The sequence below is a fragment of the Ylistrum balloti genome, unplaced genomic scaffold (assembly GCF_031769215.1).
Source record: "Ylistrum balloti isolate Yb309-2 unplaced genomic scaffold, AGI_CSIRO_Ybal_v1 Utg370572, whole genome shotgun sequence".
Taxonomy (NCBI): Eukaryota; Metazoa; Mollusca; class Bivalvia; order Pectinida; family Pectinidae; genus Ylistrum; species Ylistrum balloti.
The window spans coordinates 382,477-401,926 of record NW_026782358.1 but is presented as its reverse complement, the minus strand read 5'-3'; the positions used below and the strand labels follow the sequence as shown (position 1 = coordinate 401,926).

General features: G+C 34.4%; 2 protein-coding genes across 2 annotated transcripts; one reads left to right on the top strand and one right to left on the bottom strand.

Annotated features, from left to right (window-relative positions):
• Window positions 1-314: 314 nt before the first annotated feature.
• LOC132556489 (peroxisomal acyl-coenzyme A oxidase 1-like) lies at window positions 315-11,918 on the bottom strand. The gene is made up of 15 exons (XM_060220899.1): window positions 11,793-11,918; window positions 9,333-9,489; window positions 8,652-8,806; window positions 8,218-8,325; window positions 7,914-8,033; window positions 7,287-7,402; window positions 6,558-6,727; window positions 5,859-6,021; window positions 5,274-5,464; window positions 4,511-4,675; window positions 3,679-3,784; window positions 3,106-3,252; window positions 2,863-2,933; window positions 2,489-2,624; window positions 315-2,042 (listed from the first exon to the last, which is right to left on the bottom strand). Exons 1-15 carry the CDS (start codon window positions 11,914-11,916, stop codon window positions 1,977-1,979), a joined length of 1,995 nt encoding a protein of 664 aa, XP_060076882.1. The 5' UTR covers window positions 11,917-11,918; the 3' UTR covers window positions 315-1,976.
• Window positions 11,919-13,176: 1,258 nt separating this feature from the next.
• Window positions 13,177-13,662, top strand: LOC132556472 (uncharacterized protein K02A2.6-like). Its single transcript, XM_060220882.1, has one exon. It carries the CDS (start codon window positions 13,177-13,179, stop codon window positions 13,660-13,662), a length of 486 nt encoding a protein of 161 aa, XP_060076865.1.
• The last annotated feature ends 5,788 nt before the right edge of the window (window positions 13,663-19,450 follow it).

Below are 19,450 nucleotides of genomic sequence, written 5' to 3'. Positions count from 1 at the left end.
GAAAGTATACAAACATATTTTATCAAACACAACACAATGCCCTGACTAACCCCATTATCCAATCCCCACTCCCCTCAATTAAAGGTCACCAACTCAAATTCTGATCAGAGTGTTTATGTTTTTATTGAAATTTAATGCCCATCAGTTTGTAATTTGTTGATTTGTATATAAGCAAGTACAAATACATCACATAAAATTACATTTTATCACAAATGTAGCGTAAAATTACAGATAATTACATTTGATAACAAATGTAACATTAAATTACATAAAATTACATTTGATAACAAATAAAACATAAAATTACAGATAATTACATTTGATAACAAATCTAACAATATTTTTGTGATAAAAAACCCAATTAGATTCATGTACATAATAACCGATTTGCCAGATACTGAAAACTTACTCATTTGAAGAAGAAAACAATAAATGTATTATATGTAATAATACATTAGGTGTCTCTACAGGGACATAATATACTTCACTATATGTTATGTCCTTGACCTCAGTAAATAACATACATAGGATGTGGTTGGAAAAAAATTCCAAACAATGGCAAGTACTTCATTCACTTCATATATTGGGCACTACTTTTTACTGACCACAAGTGCTGTACATAAATCATTCACAAAATAAAAACTTGGCAGTTCCTAAGTTATAAAGCCACTTAGTGTACAATGGTTACATCAATGCTGTTTCTAGTGTAATTAAAATTTGAGGACACTGGAAAAACATGATTATGCAATGGTTGTAGTGATTTACGGGTAATTCATAAAGTATTAAAATCCTTAATAATGAATAAATTAGTCAGTGCAACTTGAAACCTTTTACATATATATTATCAACATTGTTGTAAGATAAAGGTGACTAATTTCCATACATATCCAAAACCTTTGTAGATTATTTTGTTTGGAAATGAAATGAAATGAATGCTGTTATCATGAATATTTTCAATGTTCATAAATTTACAAAGTACAAGTTACAAAATATAACAACACTTTACAGATATGATGCATTAAAATATAATATGTAATTCTAAAATCCTCATTGTAAAGCACATCCCTGTTTAGATATGCCAGAATACTCTGAAGTATTTTTAACAGTTTTTAACAGCAACAAAACTGTAGGTTAAGACATGCTAAAACAACTCCACCTGAGTACAACCTCTACAGTTAACTATCAATAGAAATCTTTGATTGGAAATCTAGAATCAATTGGGAAAAATGTATCTAGATTAATTATATATATATATACACAAGGTGTGTACTGTTTCACAATAAATCCCTCCTTGCTATCTTTTCTTTGGTAGGAACACATCTCCTAGAAAAGTATATTCAACTGGCCATACTGGTTTATTTCAAAAATAAAAAAAATCTACAAAAAAATATATGAAAATATTTCAAAGTACATTCAACTTAGTTTTGATTAGATCACAGAGATAAGACCAGATTAAATTGTATATGTATGTATGTAAAACGACAAATGATATAAACACTGGTGTCTTTTAAAACGTAGAATACCATGTACAACATATATAAGATGTTACAAGATCTTTGATTGTGTATGAAATTTGATGAAACTAGTCTTACAAATTTTCATTTTTACAAGCCTTGACAAACACAAACTGAAACTCTCAGAGTTTCATGAATATCATTGAAAATTAAAAACAGACTTGAAATATTTTCTCCCACATAACGTAAAACAGTTACATTTTGACAGGTTTTAAAGTCAAAATGTGGAGGACACAATCAAACTGGGTTGCCATTTTGTTACATCATTTTCAATTTATGACGTTATTGTCCATACAATGACGTCAGAATCCATTTCTGACAGGCACAGGTCCAGCATGTCACAGTAGTGACATATGTCCAAAAATATAACACAGGTTAATTCTCTGAATAAATTGTGTGATAAATTAGTAACTGTAGGGTTTTAGAATTTGTTGTGACATGGATGAAACATTTTGTTCAGCATTATAACTTGGACTGGGCTCCTTCCATAATCAACTTTTTCAAATACATGTCATAGGCAGGTTCAACCTGTAACACAACAGAAATAAAACTTCTATTTAGTTTGAAGTAGAACATTACATATTTCAATTAAAATCATATCTATATCTCCTTTGTCATTGTTTGAAATCAACCTCTCTATGTCGTGTAAAATTGGGTTCCTACTAATGTGACACGACTAATTCTACATAATACATCCAAAGATCATTATAATTACTAAACCTATTTCATTTATTACTGATTACAAAAATTAATCATTCCATTTTAGACAATTGATAGACCTTAACCAAGGGATGTTTGTTCAAGTAAATGACCATACTGACTAGATGGTATAATGAGTGTCAGGGAGATGTTACCCATCACTTCAATCATAAGTTTCTTTAAAGTAGGATATTTTGACATGTACATATAGACAATGATTGGGAACTTCTCTGAAACCATCAGCAGCGTTATGTTCTGCCCATTTAAAATCTTACCTCCGTTTGATTCATTGGCTCCTTCAGGGCAGCCTCATAAAGTCGTTCATAGGCACGGCCATCATAGCAACCAATAGCAGACGAAAGGGTTTCATCATGGAAGTCCAGGGCATCCACTAAGGTCACTGCATCAGGTCTACAGAAGGGAGATAATTCTGCTTATTGATCAAGTGGGAAGGGAGATAATTCTGTATATAATCACCATTCCTATACATTAAACTTGCATATAGTATATAAAGGGGAGATAATTCTGTTTATAATTATCATTTCTATAAACAAAAAGTGTTAAGATGATAGATGATATTGTGAAATGACAAAAAATGCAATCAATGGTAAACTGAACTACCTTATTTTCAGAAATCAGGTGGACTTACCGTATCTCTGCAAGAAGTTGTAGCTCTAGTTCCTGTAACCAATGTAGCTGTTCCAAACCCATTGCTTCAGACTGAAAATATATAGGCATGGTCATGTATGTACATTTATATTGAAAGATATTTCATTAAACAAAATCAAAACTAGAGACTATGTTAACTAAAACTGACTATTCACCATTCAAAGACACTAAGTCAGTATGTATACCTGTTTATAGACACAGAACGATATTAATTTGACCTTACCTCCAGGAAGTCTCCTGACAGAGTAACAATATAGTGAACCCCAAACAGACAGCACAACTTGTCCAGGACCTTCCTGGCTGGAGGACTGACCTGTACACTGGCTAGTCCATCAACAAAGTTTCTCATGGCTACATAATAACAATGGGCCTGTAATTGAAATTTGATAGATTTTACAAACAACAATCAAGTAATTTTTCAACAAAATGACTTTTTTTTGCTGTTTTCATATGAGGTAAAAAAATATGTAAAAATTTGAAATTTTCATGGGGATTAAAACATCTGTTTTTTTTATTAATTTCATGGATACTCTGAACCCATAAATTAATGTATCAATAAATTTTACAGGTGTTTAAAATGTAACATGAATTCAGTGCAAGTGAATTTTGGGAGCATATGAAAAAAAAGAGTTCGTGAAAAATCATGAATGTTCAGCCATGCCAAAAAAATAATGATATGATTTCATAGTGTTATGTTATAATCAGCTGGATTTATTCTATCTATTATATAATCATATATTTAGGTATAAAAACAGACACATCATATTTTGCTACACATTAAATGATAAAATTCTACCGTGGCCATTCTGACGAGAGGCTGGAGGTTATTGTTCATATAAACTGCCTCTTCCTTCCCAGATTCCATGTCTCGCTGCAATGCTTGAGCAACTTTTAAAACCGTTCTGCAATTTTTTTTTCAAAAGAAACAATCATGTTATCTAGTGTTTAAAGGTATTGTGTAAGATTACTTCCAGACTCATTTCTTGAAATCTTTTTTAGATCAAAATTCTAAATATTTGGCTACACTGCTGACAACCCTTTAAATCACACTGTTTTAAATATCCTCCTATACTGAAAAACTTAAAAAGGGGCAATAACTCCAAAAATTGTTGAACAAAACTTCTGTTCAGGAAAACACAATTTTGTGTCATACTTATAAAGACTTTCAAGTTTTAAAGAGAAATGTTTTTAACTGAGAAAGAGAAATCTGGAAAAGATTAATGCTATGAAAATACAAGGTGCTGTAACTCTTCTGAAAAGAGGTGCAGAATCAACCTGCCATACAGGATGATTCAACATGTGGTGATGATGAAGCCTACCATTTTAAAAAGATCAGTTGAAAACTATGGGAGGAGATTTACCAGCAAACAAAAGTTTACGACAGATGGATGCACATGATATGTCCCATCAGTAATTTTGACAGATGTTTAAAAACATTACTCCAAGGTTTAGATGTCTCTGTCTGCACCACACAGAAAGACAGATTCTATTAATCTAAAACATGATGAGATGATGTATTGCTAGTAAGGAAAAGAAAATTATGAAAGATGAACTTGGATATTAGACAGAAAAGTTTAAGTCTCCTTTTGTAAGTACATTCCACTGTCTAACAATCTGTGACAACATACCTGTATGCTCTTTTCTGATACAGCTCACATAGGAAGTCTACATTCCTGCAGTCTCCAGGTTTTTGTAGAGGACAAATATAGCTAGTCTCATTCATGTTCATATACTCTGTTGTGCCCGTTGTACGCTGGCCCGTCAATGCCTTGGCAATCTGTTTCACCAGGTATCTTTAAATCAAAGACAATGTGTTAGAAATATCACAGTGAAACCTGACTTAACCAGTACCCAATTCTCTGGACATCATTAAAAATTGGGGACATCATGAAGAGCAATCTTGTAAAACCTGACTTTACTAATACCTGACTTTCAGGAAACCATGTAAACAGCTTTGTAGAAAATCTACACATGACACCTGACTTCACAGCACCTAAATGTTGTACATTTTGGACAAAGTTTACTAACACAAAACCTGTCATTAAATCATTCATTATCAAAATTGTAACCATCTTCACTGAAGTTGAGCAAATAAATGTGACAAACATTGTGCCCCATATCCTAGGTTTAGTTGTGTTGTAATTAAACCAACGTCAGACAAATTCACTAACCACTTTAAAATCATATCCATTCAGTGAATTTCAAAGTGTATACAATATATATATATATATATAATTCAATTTTGAAGTTAAGATTTTTGGCATTCACTACGATGTGATATTTCAATATGAGTTTTGATGATAATTAATCAGACAATGCTAAAATATTATACAAAATGAATCTGTTCTTTGAATTATGTGAATATTTTGATGTCAATGAAATGATCAATACCTTGCCACCTGTAAGTAGAGAACGGTATTTTCTCCCTCCACTGTGGCCAGTGGGGTAGCACCACAAACCATGTCAGAGATCCCCGAGGCTCGTAGGTATCCGTGCCCACCACATGACCGCCGACAAATCTCCATTTTGTATATAGCTATGTCTGTTAATAAGGCCTTCATTCCTGATGACCAGGCATGCATCTTTAAAACACAAAAGAATTAAGTATGACTTATAAAGGAATGCTGAGGTGATAGAAATAAAGGAAGTTGTTGTAGGTCAGGTTATTCTGTTCATAAATTAAGTTTTCATTTGCTACATTAACTATCAAACAAATCTGGTAACAGATAAAATTTGAAAAAGGGTTACAAATACTGGGCTATCACACTAGAAGACATAATTTCAGCTGAAAATATGGGAAATTTTGCATCTCATCAGAAGGTAAATATGTGTGATCATAATTCATGGTCCCCTGTGTTTCTGACCATTGGCTCTAAATGCCGAGTTCCTCTTTAACCAATCACTAACACATTTTATAGTGCTACTTTCCTGGACCAAAAAACTGCCATATTACTTGCTATGTCAACAAATACAGACCTCAGGTAGTGCCTTGGCATTGCCACTCTTCATGTCGATGAGCATAGCTTGATACTTGGCAGAAAGAACCTTGTGAATGAAGAAGCAGGCATAACCAGTAGCCAGAGCAGGGAACAGCTTGTACTGCTGGGTCTGGTAGTCGAGGACCTTACTCTCCTGCTTCCTGTACATAACATAACCAGTTACACATATCATTGGTGGCATTATATTGTAGGTTTAGGGGTGATTCAAATAAAGGAAAGATATATTGCAGAAAAGTTTTAAAGTTTTTTAATCTGTCTACACTGGGGTTTTACATATAAATTTTCCAACAACAAGGCTCCTGGAGATAACCTTATGCTTGTCGAATTGGATTGAGAATCAACTTCAGTTACTTTTACTCCTCCAAAACACTAGTTGATTTTGTGTACATTCCATTGGATAATCATATTACAAAGATAAAAGGTCTTTTTACAAGAAGTCTCGATCATCCAAAATCCAATATTGAAAAAGACGTGTAATCATGACAAAAGATAAAAGATCAACAAAGCTGAACGTTGTAACTTAATTTGCTGATATGTGTTTTAATCATTACCAGGACTGCATACTACTCCTCTGCAAGTGAAATAACTTGATTTAATTTTTTTTAAAAAGATACTACACTCAAAAATCAGATAATTACGATAAGATGATGATTAGATATCAACTAAAATTACTGACCCTGGTGATAAAGTGGACTGGCGCCGGACACTGCTGTAACGAATGGCTGCTGTTGCAGCAGCTGACAAAGCACCAAAGGTCCAGGTACAGATCATCACCCGAACATAAATCATTGTGGCATAGTTAGCCTTGTTAGGGCCTGAGGACAGGAATTTACCTGTCCGTGTTAACTGTCAAAAACAAGCTACAGAAATTGCATCACCAATATAAAACAGATTTATACATAAAACCTTGAATGTTCTAGTCAATAAATTTAAACACCAGTGGCAACACCACATTATATTTACCATGGAGTGCCATAGCTGTTATGTAAACTTTCTAACGTCAGATGTGTATGAATTACTGATTCATTAACTGCCAACAGAGTAGGATTACCACAAGTAATGAGAATAAATAGAGGATGTCTCCCCTATAAAATGTTGAACATTGAAAATGATAAATACAAGCACTGAATCCCTTTTTAGTTGGTATTCCTGGGTATTATGAATGTCATCTGGATAAAGGCAATTTCAACATAGAGTACTAACACTTTTTATTGATTTTGCCCTTATCCTCTTTTCATTCATATGTCCATGAATGCCAGCTGAATGTGATTCCATGTTTAAATGTCAAAAATGTCAGATATCATAAAGATATCATAAAAAAGACAAAGTAAAGAGCAACTTCACGATAACCAAGATCAAGAACAGATGTGACTTCAGTATACCCCACTGTTGTTGTGTACCCTACCTGTGCATTCTTCATCAGCATGTTTTCCCGTGGTATCCTGACATTGTTCAGGAAGAGGAAACCGTTGTCGTTAAAGTTTCCTCCCATCTTCTGTCCAATAACACCCAACTTTATACCTACAACATGGTTGACAGAAAGGAACCTAGGTACATCATGAAACAAGGTCCAATGGACATGTATCACACACGTTGTATTCACTTGTTAAATTTAAACCAACTTTACAATATAACATCTTTACACCACTTGTTAAACATGATTTATCTACAAGTGATAATAAAGAATCATTTCCAGGAAATTACAACTAATATAATTTATGAAGATTTCAAATTCTCAGCACATAGTTCACACTAAAAATGCTAAAAGTAACAAATTTTACAATTGTACAATATTTTTATTAAAAACTCTTCAAGTTTTTTGGTAACTCAGAAGAAGGCTTTGAATTATTTAAACAAATTTGACTCTCATGACCTTGAAACTGAGTCAAGGTCACTGCAAGCATTGTTGGGCTTAATATCATGATCACATTTGCCAAATACCTATTAGCTAATAAAGATTCTGATTCTATGCCATGTGGTTCATTAGAAGAAGTTGCTGGAGTGTTCTAACACATTGTCAAGTGATACCTACCAGGCATTGGTGTATGGTCCACCATGCTGCGTAACTGTACCATGAACGGATGCATGCCACATCTCTTGTTGTCGACCACCAGGTGAGCAAGAACAATAGCATAGTTGCTTGATTTTCCCACTGGAGCATTACAATAAAATCATCAGACAAAACAAAACATTGCCTTAATACTATGAAGTTACATTACAACCAGAGGAGGTATTAACTGTATTATATTTACAAAAAGAAGACAAACGACAATAGGTCTCTAGGAAGCCATAAGCCATGAAATGCCTTTCCAGGTAAAAAGTATCAATGTACTTACAGTTGCCAGGCCACCATTTGATGGAGGACAGCTTTGGTGTATTCAAGACTAACTCATCTGTAGCTTTATCATATGTAGCTGTGGTCTCCAGCTCCATCAGGTTTGTACCTCAAAACAAAAAGTGCATACAAAAATACTTAAAGTTGTTTAATATAACTCTGCAGTGATTAATAATAAGTTACCAAAAGAAAGAAATATTGATTATTTTCAGCCATGTGATTAAACAAGTTGAACTATTTATAAAAAGTTACCATATGAAAAAGAAATATCAAAATTAAAATCAAATGATCATTTTTTTAAAAATTTTATTTCAGATAATAATTTTATTGCAGATAATATGTTCTTTATCCTTTCAAGATCATGCTATCCTTCTCTGTAACTACTGATAATTTGCAAATAAACACATCGGAAGCTCCAGCTATAAAGTTCTTTACCGTGACCTAACTCTGTCTGGGCGTATGTTCCAATCATCTGATACCGCCTGGCGAGAGGCAGCCATCGTTCTTTCTGTTCTTCAGTAGCCAACCTTTCTATGGCAGGTAGGAACATGGAATGATGCAGACTCAGGCAATGCTGTTCACGGATGATTCTGTACACATTTACAAATATTAAAGGGGAAATAAATATTCCAAGACAATTTATGAAAATGTGTAGTAGGATTACATCTTTTCCTGAAAAGATCACGAGTGATCATGTCTCCTTAAAAATTGAGGGCAAAACAATCCAAAATTTCTTATACTTCTATCATTATGAAAAGACTGGATATCAATGGTGTAATTATTATTATATATAGTTAAAACATAATTGCTAGATATGTTTGTCTGCAATATTTAAAAAAATTGGAAACATTTATACAGTATACATCTCATCGAGGATTGTATGGTCCAATGCACAAAGTGATCATAACTAATTCATCAACTGGTACTGTAAAATCATTTTTGGAAGATTCCTTTTTGTTGAATTCATGGGTCCATTCTCGAACTGCTAAAATTAGTGTAAGTAGACTTATTGAACTTTATGTATCCACAAAATCAAAAATCGACAACACGAGTCATATGAATCATTCCTTTTAAGGTCACTCTTTCATCAATATGTTAAATAACACTGTCAATTACCTCAATACCAACATCAAGTCTTCGTCACTCCAGTTTTGCTCCTGCTGTAGACGAAATAGTTTGACTGATCGTGCCATGGTAGCAGAATAAAGTTCAGAGTTTGACTGATATATACTGTCTCTCAGGCAAAACACAGGATCACTGAACAGCATTTTCTCTGGAAGTCAAAATAACAAAGTACATGTAACAGTATTGATGATATTCTGTCTATGGGCAAGAAATTTGTTGGCAAAGTTTCTTGTCTTTAATATCTTGTATTCAATAATAAAACAAAAAACCCAGAAAATCAACACAGTTCTGCAAAATAAAACTCCTAATGAAATTATCCATTGTTGATGAGATTGTGTGATGTCTTACCTGGTAAATATAAATCACTTGGACCTGATGACACCATGTCAACGAAGGAAATTTGATCATATTTAAAATCATATCAATTGGTTGATCACAAACAAGAAATATGTATGCCACGATTGATTTGTTTATAATGAAGGTCTGAGAGTAGGCTGTGACTATATATCATCGTGGTCACTCAGTAGAACTTTAAGCAAGGTAAGATAACTGCAACATACTCAAGCTTGCTCTGGTACTATTTTTAATCACCAGCTAGTTTTGACCCAATCGCTGGGTCTTCATCAGGACAATTTTTACAGTGAAATATCCCCTGAAGTACTCTTCAGGAGGATAGCTTTATAATGTTTAGTAGGAATTTGTAGCGTAATTAGCAAAAATAAATATCACCTGTTAAGGAGATAAAATTATTGCATTTTGATTGGTTGAATGGGTGTGTCCACATAAATCGACCGATTTAGGATCCAGTGTTACTGTGGTGACAATGACAAGGCACCTGTCATCAGTATCACTCTGAGTGAACATCTAATATTGTTGGGGTAGTAACACAGGCTATGATTTTTCAATGCCTTCCCTAACAAGAATAATGCTTTACCATATAAGCTTCAAAGAAATCCTCCCTAGTGAAGTAGATTCATATCATACAGCAACTAGCATTCTATCAAGCATATATTGTCTCTCTGATAAACAGAACAGTGTTTTGGTACGAGACAAAACATTTTAGTCATGTCCCTACAATCACATCAATGTTTCTAAAATTCAGTGAGAATCGTATGTTCCTATAGTATAATACAGTAGAGGTCAGAAAAGTTGCATTAAAACTGTATACTGGTACATACATAATGTATATGTATACATAGCAGTAGCACTCATCATCCTTTACATTATTTGACAGACATAAAAGACCTTCATTCTCTTCTATTTGTTTAGAATCAAGCTTTGAGTATTAAATAAGTAGGATCATACTACAATGCAAATGTATGTGAGCAAGTGTGTGTTTTCATGTAAGTGTTTTTTCAGCAATGTTTGGATGGTATTCCTATTATCTAATTTTTTATTTCATTAAAATGTGTTGTTGCTGTTGCCATTTCCTGTTCTACACTGACGGATTCAGGTAGAAGAGACAACTCTATCCATTATGATTTGGGTGAATATCAAGTTCCTTTACTCTGCAGCGGGATACTCAGGAGAAATCTGGTAAGAGTGTCTTCAAATAAATATAGAAAGCCTACTCAGATACTGTTGTGAATGTGATACTCTTACCATTCTAAACTGTATATAACTTGTATGAATTATATTCACTGATTAATGTAAGAAGACTTTTATGTTAGCTCAAGTTAATACAGACCGAGAATGTACATGGGTGATGCATGATATTTCTGTTGTAACTTCCTAATAAATTGTCAAATATCATAAAGTGTCCTTTACTATATTTGCAACATCCAATATAAATAAACTGATTATGAAATCAAATGATTAATAGCTTAGAAAACCATTACATTCTTGAAGCAGATATGTTTTATTTTTTCTATATTTCAACATCTACATTAATTCCATCAGACAGAAATCTAATAATGAAACAATGATAAAGGGAAATTCATTTTTATATCATCTGGCCCTTGTTGAATTCTAATATACAATAACTAAATTAAAAATTGTGTCTTTATCTAAATCAATGTAATTTGTCTTGGCATGTTCGGCAATGTTATCACATGTCACTATCATTAGATAGCATGTGACCTTTGATGTGTTTTGTTTGTTTGTTTTTTATCAAGCTTAAAATGAAATTATGTATACGGTTATATTAGTTGCGTGACTGTGTTTATGCACTTGTCCCGATTTCTGACCTTTACCAGTTCACATGTCACTGAATGATTTGATTCTCCATTGCGTACTCTATGTGCATGTATCTCTACAAAAATGTAGACTTCACTGAGAACGACTACTTATGAGAACATTTGCGATCGCCGAAATACCGGAAGTTAATGCAAAAATTTTTTTTAAAAAAAAGTAACGGTAGTTCATATGTAGGCTGTTACTTGCTTAAGTTACGTTTTCCATGATCGTGTCGACTTTCGTTATATAAATATATGGGTCATGTTGAAATACTACCTAATTCTTTCCGACGAGCAGTTCTTTCTTTTCCTCCATCGAACAAGTGAGTTAATTCCAATGGGTCAAATGTTGCGGTGAGTCTTTCGCTCGCAATATCTGGATTTATCGCAGTGGACCCCATTCCTGTCACTACCTCGTTCGCCATTTTGAAAGAACATTAGATTGATGGTCACATGACAAATCACGTGACATTCTAAAAATAACCCTTGATACAAGCTAAAACGGCCCACATTAAGGCTCTTTTCTAATCTAAGTAATATTTCCTAGACCTGACTAAATACGGACTTATGTGAACGAAAACATCAATACTTCAATATCATTGTCTTTGATCTATCACACCTAAACCGGATTTAGATACCATATTATTTACAGTTAAGTATTTCGGTACATATATCTTAACAGTTACAGGTAAACTACAAAACAACAAGTCCGTGGTCTTACATAGTTCTTCAAACTGAAAAAAAAAGTTTTTGCATTAATAGTATTTTGCACCAAAGAATTCCACAAATCTGCCGTACATGTGAAATACAATAATAAACTTCGAATATTGGACAATCCATATTCAAATTTCTGGTGTCACACTGAACAGTGAGAAATGTGAATTTTCCAAAACCGAAATTAAATTCGTAGGACATGTCATAAACAGTGATGGAATCTCACCTGACCCCGACAGGGTCAAGGCAATCCGCGACATGGATTCGCCTACAGATATTTCAAGAGTCTGTCGATTTCTGGGAATGGTAAACCAGTTCTCGCCAAATCTCGGAAAGAAAACGAAACCGATTCGCGACCTGCTCAGTAAAAAGAACAGGAACTTTGTTCTAGCCCAGTTCTAGCCCTTTACGACCCGAACAAGGAGACGATAGTATCAGCTGACGCGTCGTCATATGGAATCGGGGCAGTCATCACACAGGTGCAGGAAAACGGAGTGCGGAGACCTGTAGCGTCACATTCGCGTGCATTAACTCCGACGGAACGGCGTTACGCGCAAATAAAAAAAGAGGCTCTAGCTCTCACGTGGGCATGCGACCGATTTAGCGGCCTTATCATAGGATTGAAGTTCCGAATGGAAACCGACCATAAGCCGTTGATTTCCCTGCTTGGTTCCAAGGATTTGAGAGAACTTCCGCCGCGTATTCAGCGTTTCCGTATGAGACTTATAAGGTTCAGCTATGACATAATCCACGTGCCGGGGAAGGCATAATACACCAGATACGTTGTCCCTCTCTCCCGTGCGTGGGGGTATTTCAGCCGAAGAGGATAATTTCACCAAAAACTCCCAGTGTTTTGTGGAGTCGATTTGGACAATTTTTCCGCGACAAACTCTCGGTTGGAACAAGCGCGGACTGAACTAAAATCCGACCCAATATGTTCAAAGTTGATGACACTTGCATTGGGAGGATGGTCGAGTAACAAAACGCACCTAGACGAACTTGTGAAACCGTACTGGGGACTGCGAGGTGAAATCACCGTGGTTGACGGATTGTTGTTGAAAAGTGATAGACTTGTTATATCGCCTATTCTAAGGACCGAGATCCTAGAGAAATTGCACGAGGGTCACTTGGGAATCGCAAAGTGTCAAGAACGCGTGAAATCGTCAGTCTGGTGGCATGGTCTTAGCAGCCAAATAGAGGATGTGGTGAATTCTTGCCATATCTGTGCCGAGGCAAGGAATGACTCTGCCGAACCGTTAATACCAACTCCGCTACCGACACGTCCATGGCAACGCGCGGGTACAGATCTCTTCCATTCCAAAGGGAAAACATACCTTTTTGTTGTTGATTATTTCTCACGTTTTGCGGAAATCGCCAAGTTGTCGTCAACGTCAAACCCATATTTAGCCGTCACGGGATACCATTTGTGCTAATTTCTGATAAGGGATCACAATATGCGTCTGAAGTGTTTGTGCGATTCGCAAAGGAATTTCGATTCCAACACGTAACCAGCAGTCCGAGATATGCACAGAGCAATGGTGAAGCGGAAGGCGACGTACAAACTATCAAGAATCTGTTGCGCAAAAACAAGGATCCGTACGTCGCCCTAATGTCGTATCGTGCGACGCCCTTATCAAATGGGTATAGCCCTGCCGAACTTTTGCATGTGTAGACAAATCCGAACAAAGGTGCCAGTTAAGCCAGAAACACTCATCCCAAAATGGCCTTATCTAACAGAGGTGAAGGACAAAGAAACTGAGCTGTGCGACAACCAAAAACCGAACTATGATCACCGTCATCGCGTCAGAAATCTTGCACCGCTCAATCCTGGAGATCGAAAAGTGATCAGAAGTGTGAATCCCATCATCAGGACAGGACATTGGGATAACAACTGCATTAAAATTGTTCTAAAAGCTATAAAAATAGCCTTTCATTATTTGATTTTGATCACCAAAATTATTATCCCATAATTATGATATAAACTGAATTTGTGAAGTTGAAGTCTCAAGATGATCTTGATGTTTGTTTGCTTGGATTTTTTTATTTTTTTTTTAAAATTTTAACCCTTTTACCTAGACCGAGGAACACCTGTGTAAAGAGATCACCTCTATTGAGAGACCACCTGTATGAACAGACCATTTATTAGCCCACTTCATGTTTAGCACTACACTGTCATAGTACTGATTCATAGTCAAAGAAAAGCTTGTAATTAAAGTAACACTAAAATACATCATATTTCCATACCTACAAGACAATTGTACACTTTACAGAATTCTGTTTCTTTGTAATGTTAACTGGACTTTGGATATGCTGGGGATTTTTTGGTTAGTCCTGAACCAAATTTAATAAAGTTTTACATAAAATTAAGAATTATATGCTCCCCATCCACAGTGCTCTAAGCAGAGGACTAAAATTTATCAAATTGATTCAAATTTCAGGGATGGAAGGATTAAAGATGATTTACTAAAATGTGAATTTTTTGCCCTTAGGGTTTCACATTTCCCCTTGGGTAGGAATTTACTACAATTTATATAGGAATATTATCTTTATCTTCTTCTGCCTTTCTCTGTATTTCTGTTCATGTTATAGCATCTCTGTATTATCTATAAATTCCAGCTATGTCATTGACTTTTTACATTTACACCCAAAAATAATTGGTCTCATCATTGAATATCATGACATTATTGTCAAGTATGGTGTTCAGGGTCTCCAACCCACAATATGACAATGGGAGAATGGAAATCATTTTTAAAATTGTCCTCTTTGTAATAAAAGCAACATGATGCTGTAATTGAACTATTAACTGAGGTAGATGATTAATGACCCTGGTGTCTTATTTTATAACAGACAGGTTTGACAAGTCACCATCAAAATGTTACATTACTGATTTAGATACATTTATCTTACAAATATCTTTTACTTTAGAGATTTTCCAGTCAAATTGAAAATTCAAGAAGGATTTTTTAAAATAGGATATACAAATCTAGATGAAATCAAATTAAACCTGTGCATTTTCCCCTCTAACCTTCAGCAAACACATACATGAAACTACTACCCATTGTGCTTCTTAAGCTAACAGTTACTGTATAAACATTTTCCTATATTTTCTATTGAAGTACTTAAATTGTTGCCAACATTTGGAATATTACGCGTTTAAAATTTGCACAGAACTTTAAAATTTGTTTGTCTTTGTTTCATTAATTCATTTTTAATACACAACGTCACTTCAAAGTTGTGAAAAGAAAACTGTAATGGCTAGTTATGAGTTATCTCCCCTCTGTCAATATTGATGTTGTCAGAAACTACAAAAGGATATCAGCTTGAAGCTATGTATTTTTAGCAGCAATAAAAAATGCAACATTATACACAAATTCTAAATTTTTAGATAGCTTCATGTTTTCTTGACATTTTTCCAAACATGTAAAATTCTTAGATATTCCCCTGTTGACATCAAATCAAAATAATGATTTCATTTCTATATTATTATTATTGAGTTATAATTATTCCTTTTATGTCCTCCAAGATTACATAAAAAGAATAAATACAATTAAAACACAATCAACATTAAAAAAGAGTTGTATAAATGTACATAACAAATCATAATAGTGTAATTAAGAAGTTTTAAATATTTGATACAGAAATTTTAAATTTACAAGTCTGAAATATTCCAAATCTTCTTTCAACTTTTCACAGCTAAAAGTACACGCCAAGAAAGTATTTGCTAAGTCAAAGTCTGACAAATTATTCAACCACGTCATGAAATTTATGCACAACTTATTAAATAAGTGACACCTTGATTCATCTCAAATATCAATATTTTTCATAGCAGTGACAAATAATATATGTAATAGAATCATCGCACAACATACCACAGTTGTGACACGATTCCTCATGGTTCAAAATGCAAGAGCTTACACATATTTTTAAAATACACTGTATATAAATATTGAGAATACTTTACTGCTAATTTCCGTGAGTGATGTGTTTTAAGCTTAAGATGGATATACTCTGAAAAAATTGTTATCATAGAGAATGATATTACGTATGAATAAGGTAGAACCTGAATTAAGGGTCAATTATGCATATCAAGTGAATTACAACTACACATTTACAAAGGAGATAATTCTTATACAATAAAAATGGTAGATGAAAAGCCCTAGTGCTTGCTGCTAAAGCAGTATCAATTTGAAAATTGAGGGAAAACTTTTTAATATCTACGATGTCAAATCCTAAAATCAACCATCAAAATTCTTTAAGAAATATTTGTTATGGTATTAGATACATTTGTCGTGTTCTCCTTCTTTATAAATATATGCTAAAACTAAGGGTTTTCTGAAAATTTAGTTATTTTGCCAATGCTAGATAAAAAATATCAAACATTATGATTTAATGTTGATTATCAGGAGTGAATTAGTTCATGTATTTTGTTTTTTAATAATAAATTCAAACTTTATATTGATAGTCTGTTTTGAATAAAGTAAACTTTTCTGGTAATCTGTTCTGAATAAAGTAAAACTTTAGGAGCAACGTATTACGTTCTAGACGTATTAATTGTAGAGTTTGAAATGTCATGTTTTTTTCAAAAAAAAGAAGAAATTGAAGTCTGTTTGTCTCCTTTTTAACTTATTATTGATGCTAACAGAATTTACACTGGAAGTTTAACACAAGGGACAATTGCTCAGTGTCTTTCGATCACTTTGGATTTGCCTCTTGGGTTTTATAATGTTAGGCCCTTAATATCACTGTCGAGAGGAATAAGGGCGAAACTGTTGTAAGGTGTAGTTTAATTTATTATCTGGCTCTACTGTATATAAACGTTTCGAAGGCTTCCTTTTGGGGCAGAGACACGCCCACCATCCTCCCTTTAGTGTATTTCTTGTATGAGTTCCATAAAGACGTTTGTGGGGTATACATTCATTTGCATACATGGTACACAGTTTCACTTAAGATTCAATGCAACTAATAAAACCAACCTGTCGAGAGGTATTCATGTTTAAAATAACAGATTACGTAGCAATATTTTCACGCAAAAACTGAAATATGGTTAGATTTTGAAGCTATCGAGTTCATTTACAACCATATTTTTTTCTACGGGATAACATGGGTTACGTCCCACTACCGCTTATTGAATCGGAGGCACGTGAGCGCAAAAGTAGAATGGAGGTCACGCATGAATGAGTGATTTTATCAGACTCGGATTTGTTTCGAATTTGAATCCCTGAAAGCATAGATAACCATGTTCAAAACCATAAACAAAAAATAACCACCTTCAATGATTGTTATAAAAATCAGTGTTACCATAAAGTTCAACAATATGAATAAACATTTCACATTTTATTATATGAGTGCATATGGTCAGTTATTTCGAAGGACACACCAGTAAAACCCAGAGAACCCCTTAGTTTACCAGGACAGGTATGAACTTTATTCATCTCTTTCATGGGATAATTTCTTATCGTCCGACTCTATGTCCTATATGATTTCACACATTACTACAGTCAATATACGAAGAAAGATTTTGATTTGGTCAGGGGCGTATGATAAAGACACCCCTGGATTTGGTTTAAAACGAATAAAACTTCGAGAAGACATAGAATTTGAAAATACATTTGAACAAAAAAATTGATTATTACTGTAACAATCAAAATTTGAAGATTAAAACCTGAAGGATTCGGATTAGACGGGATCAACAACATTTAACGTTAACTAAATCTAAAAGTAACCCATTACACTAAGGAAAGGACAATGATTAGAAATTGATTAACCACGACATTAAAAAAAAATTCTTCTGTGGCCATGTTTTTATCCAAATCGAATACATAATACAGAGCAAATTTCGAATTCATTGAACTCGTACATTCTATTTTTCATTAAGATTTATGACTTACACTTTTAAATAGCAGTCAATAAATCAATTCATTTATGTAATCCAGTAGTGCTTGGATGTTGCAACATCAATCCATGTTCTTAATTTTCCATCAACAAGTCCGTGACTTTTTAGTAAGTCCTGTATAATGTTATACCATGTACTTTTCTGTATTTTGGTAAGGGTTGGTCCGGTTGGAAGCGTGCGAGGGAACTTCCTGTGGGAGGAAACCGGAGTACCTGAGGAAAACCCACGTGGTCGGGCAAAAGGTCACTTCCGTTTTGGGAATCGAACCCCGGACAGCTAGGTGAAAGGCGTTACCGCTGCGCCATGCGACCACCAAATACATATATCATAAAGTAACGGGTTGATTTCTTTACACCTAGTAAACAAAACTGAAGATGTATTTTTGTAACTTAACCGCTTTCTTACTTCACCAAACTTCAAAGGCATACGAAAGAATGCTTCCGACATAAGTATCAAAACATTCAACGTAGTTTTGATAATTTAATTCCTATTATTGAATTACAATACCTTAATGGGGTGGGGGTGCGGGTCCCATTTTTCAGTTTTCTGCATCTGTATTTTTCATATCTATATTTCAGTGATTTTATCGATTCTACTTGCATTCTGTCGAAACTAACACCACACAAACTACACTCGGCTCAGGTAACAGAATCAGAACTCTCACTTTCCCGTTCGCCGCGATGGAAACGGATGCAACACATTGTTTGACAGGTCAGATTACATTCATCCCAAAAGAACCGAATGATGTATAAACACATTTAAACCTGGATAAACAAGTAATGCAGCGATGACAGGTTGATTGATGCGAGTTTGTTGATCAACAAGGAAGAGACCACTTGAAATTTTGATATGATTAATATTGTAGTATGGTTTGGTTTTGTTCGTGCGAAAAAGGATGACAGTACCGACCCTGTTGATCAAAAAGAAAACGCCAGCTAACTCTCCATTTGACCCTAACCAACTCGTTTTTTTTACCTGAGAGGTAGTCTATGCTGATATTTGATGTTTATGTATGTTGTCATTTACTGATATTTCTTATTGATTGTTATGTACATGTAGTCCGACATTATTTTGTTTCCATTTGTATCTTTTCTAACTTTTATTTATTTCAATACATTATATCGACTTATCCCTGTATTATTGTGTCGTTATTTTCCCTCAAAATACGCTCAGAATGCAGGAAATGGAGCCAAAATTTTCAAAATTTTTTCGGCGCTCGCAACGCACGGCTTCGCTGGCGTTGCCACACGGCTTCGCTGGCGTTGCCAGATTTTTGCCCCCCCACCAACTTTAGATCCTGGCTACGCCACTGTATCTACTCAATTCCG

Bases quoted from the DNA above. Each gene is read 5' to 3' on its own strand.
- LOC132556489 (XM_060220899.1), bottom strand. From the start codon at position 11,916: ATGGGGTCCACTGCGATAAATCCAGATATTGCGAGCGAAAGACTCACC. The intron at 4,676-5,273 runs GTATTGATCATT...TTTGATTTAAAG, and splicing joins CTCTACTTACAGGTGGCAAG to ATACCTGGTGAAACAGATTG. The intron at 2,043-2,488 runs GTAAGATTTTAA...GTTGTGTTACAG, and splicing joins AGCCAATGAATCAAACGGAG to GTTGAACCTGCCTATGACAT.
- LOC132556472 (XM_060220882.1), top strand. From the start codon at position 13,177: ATGACACTTGCATTGGGAGGATGGTCGAGTAACAAAACGCACCTAGAC.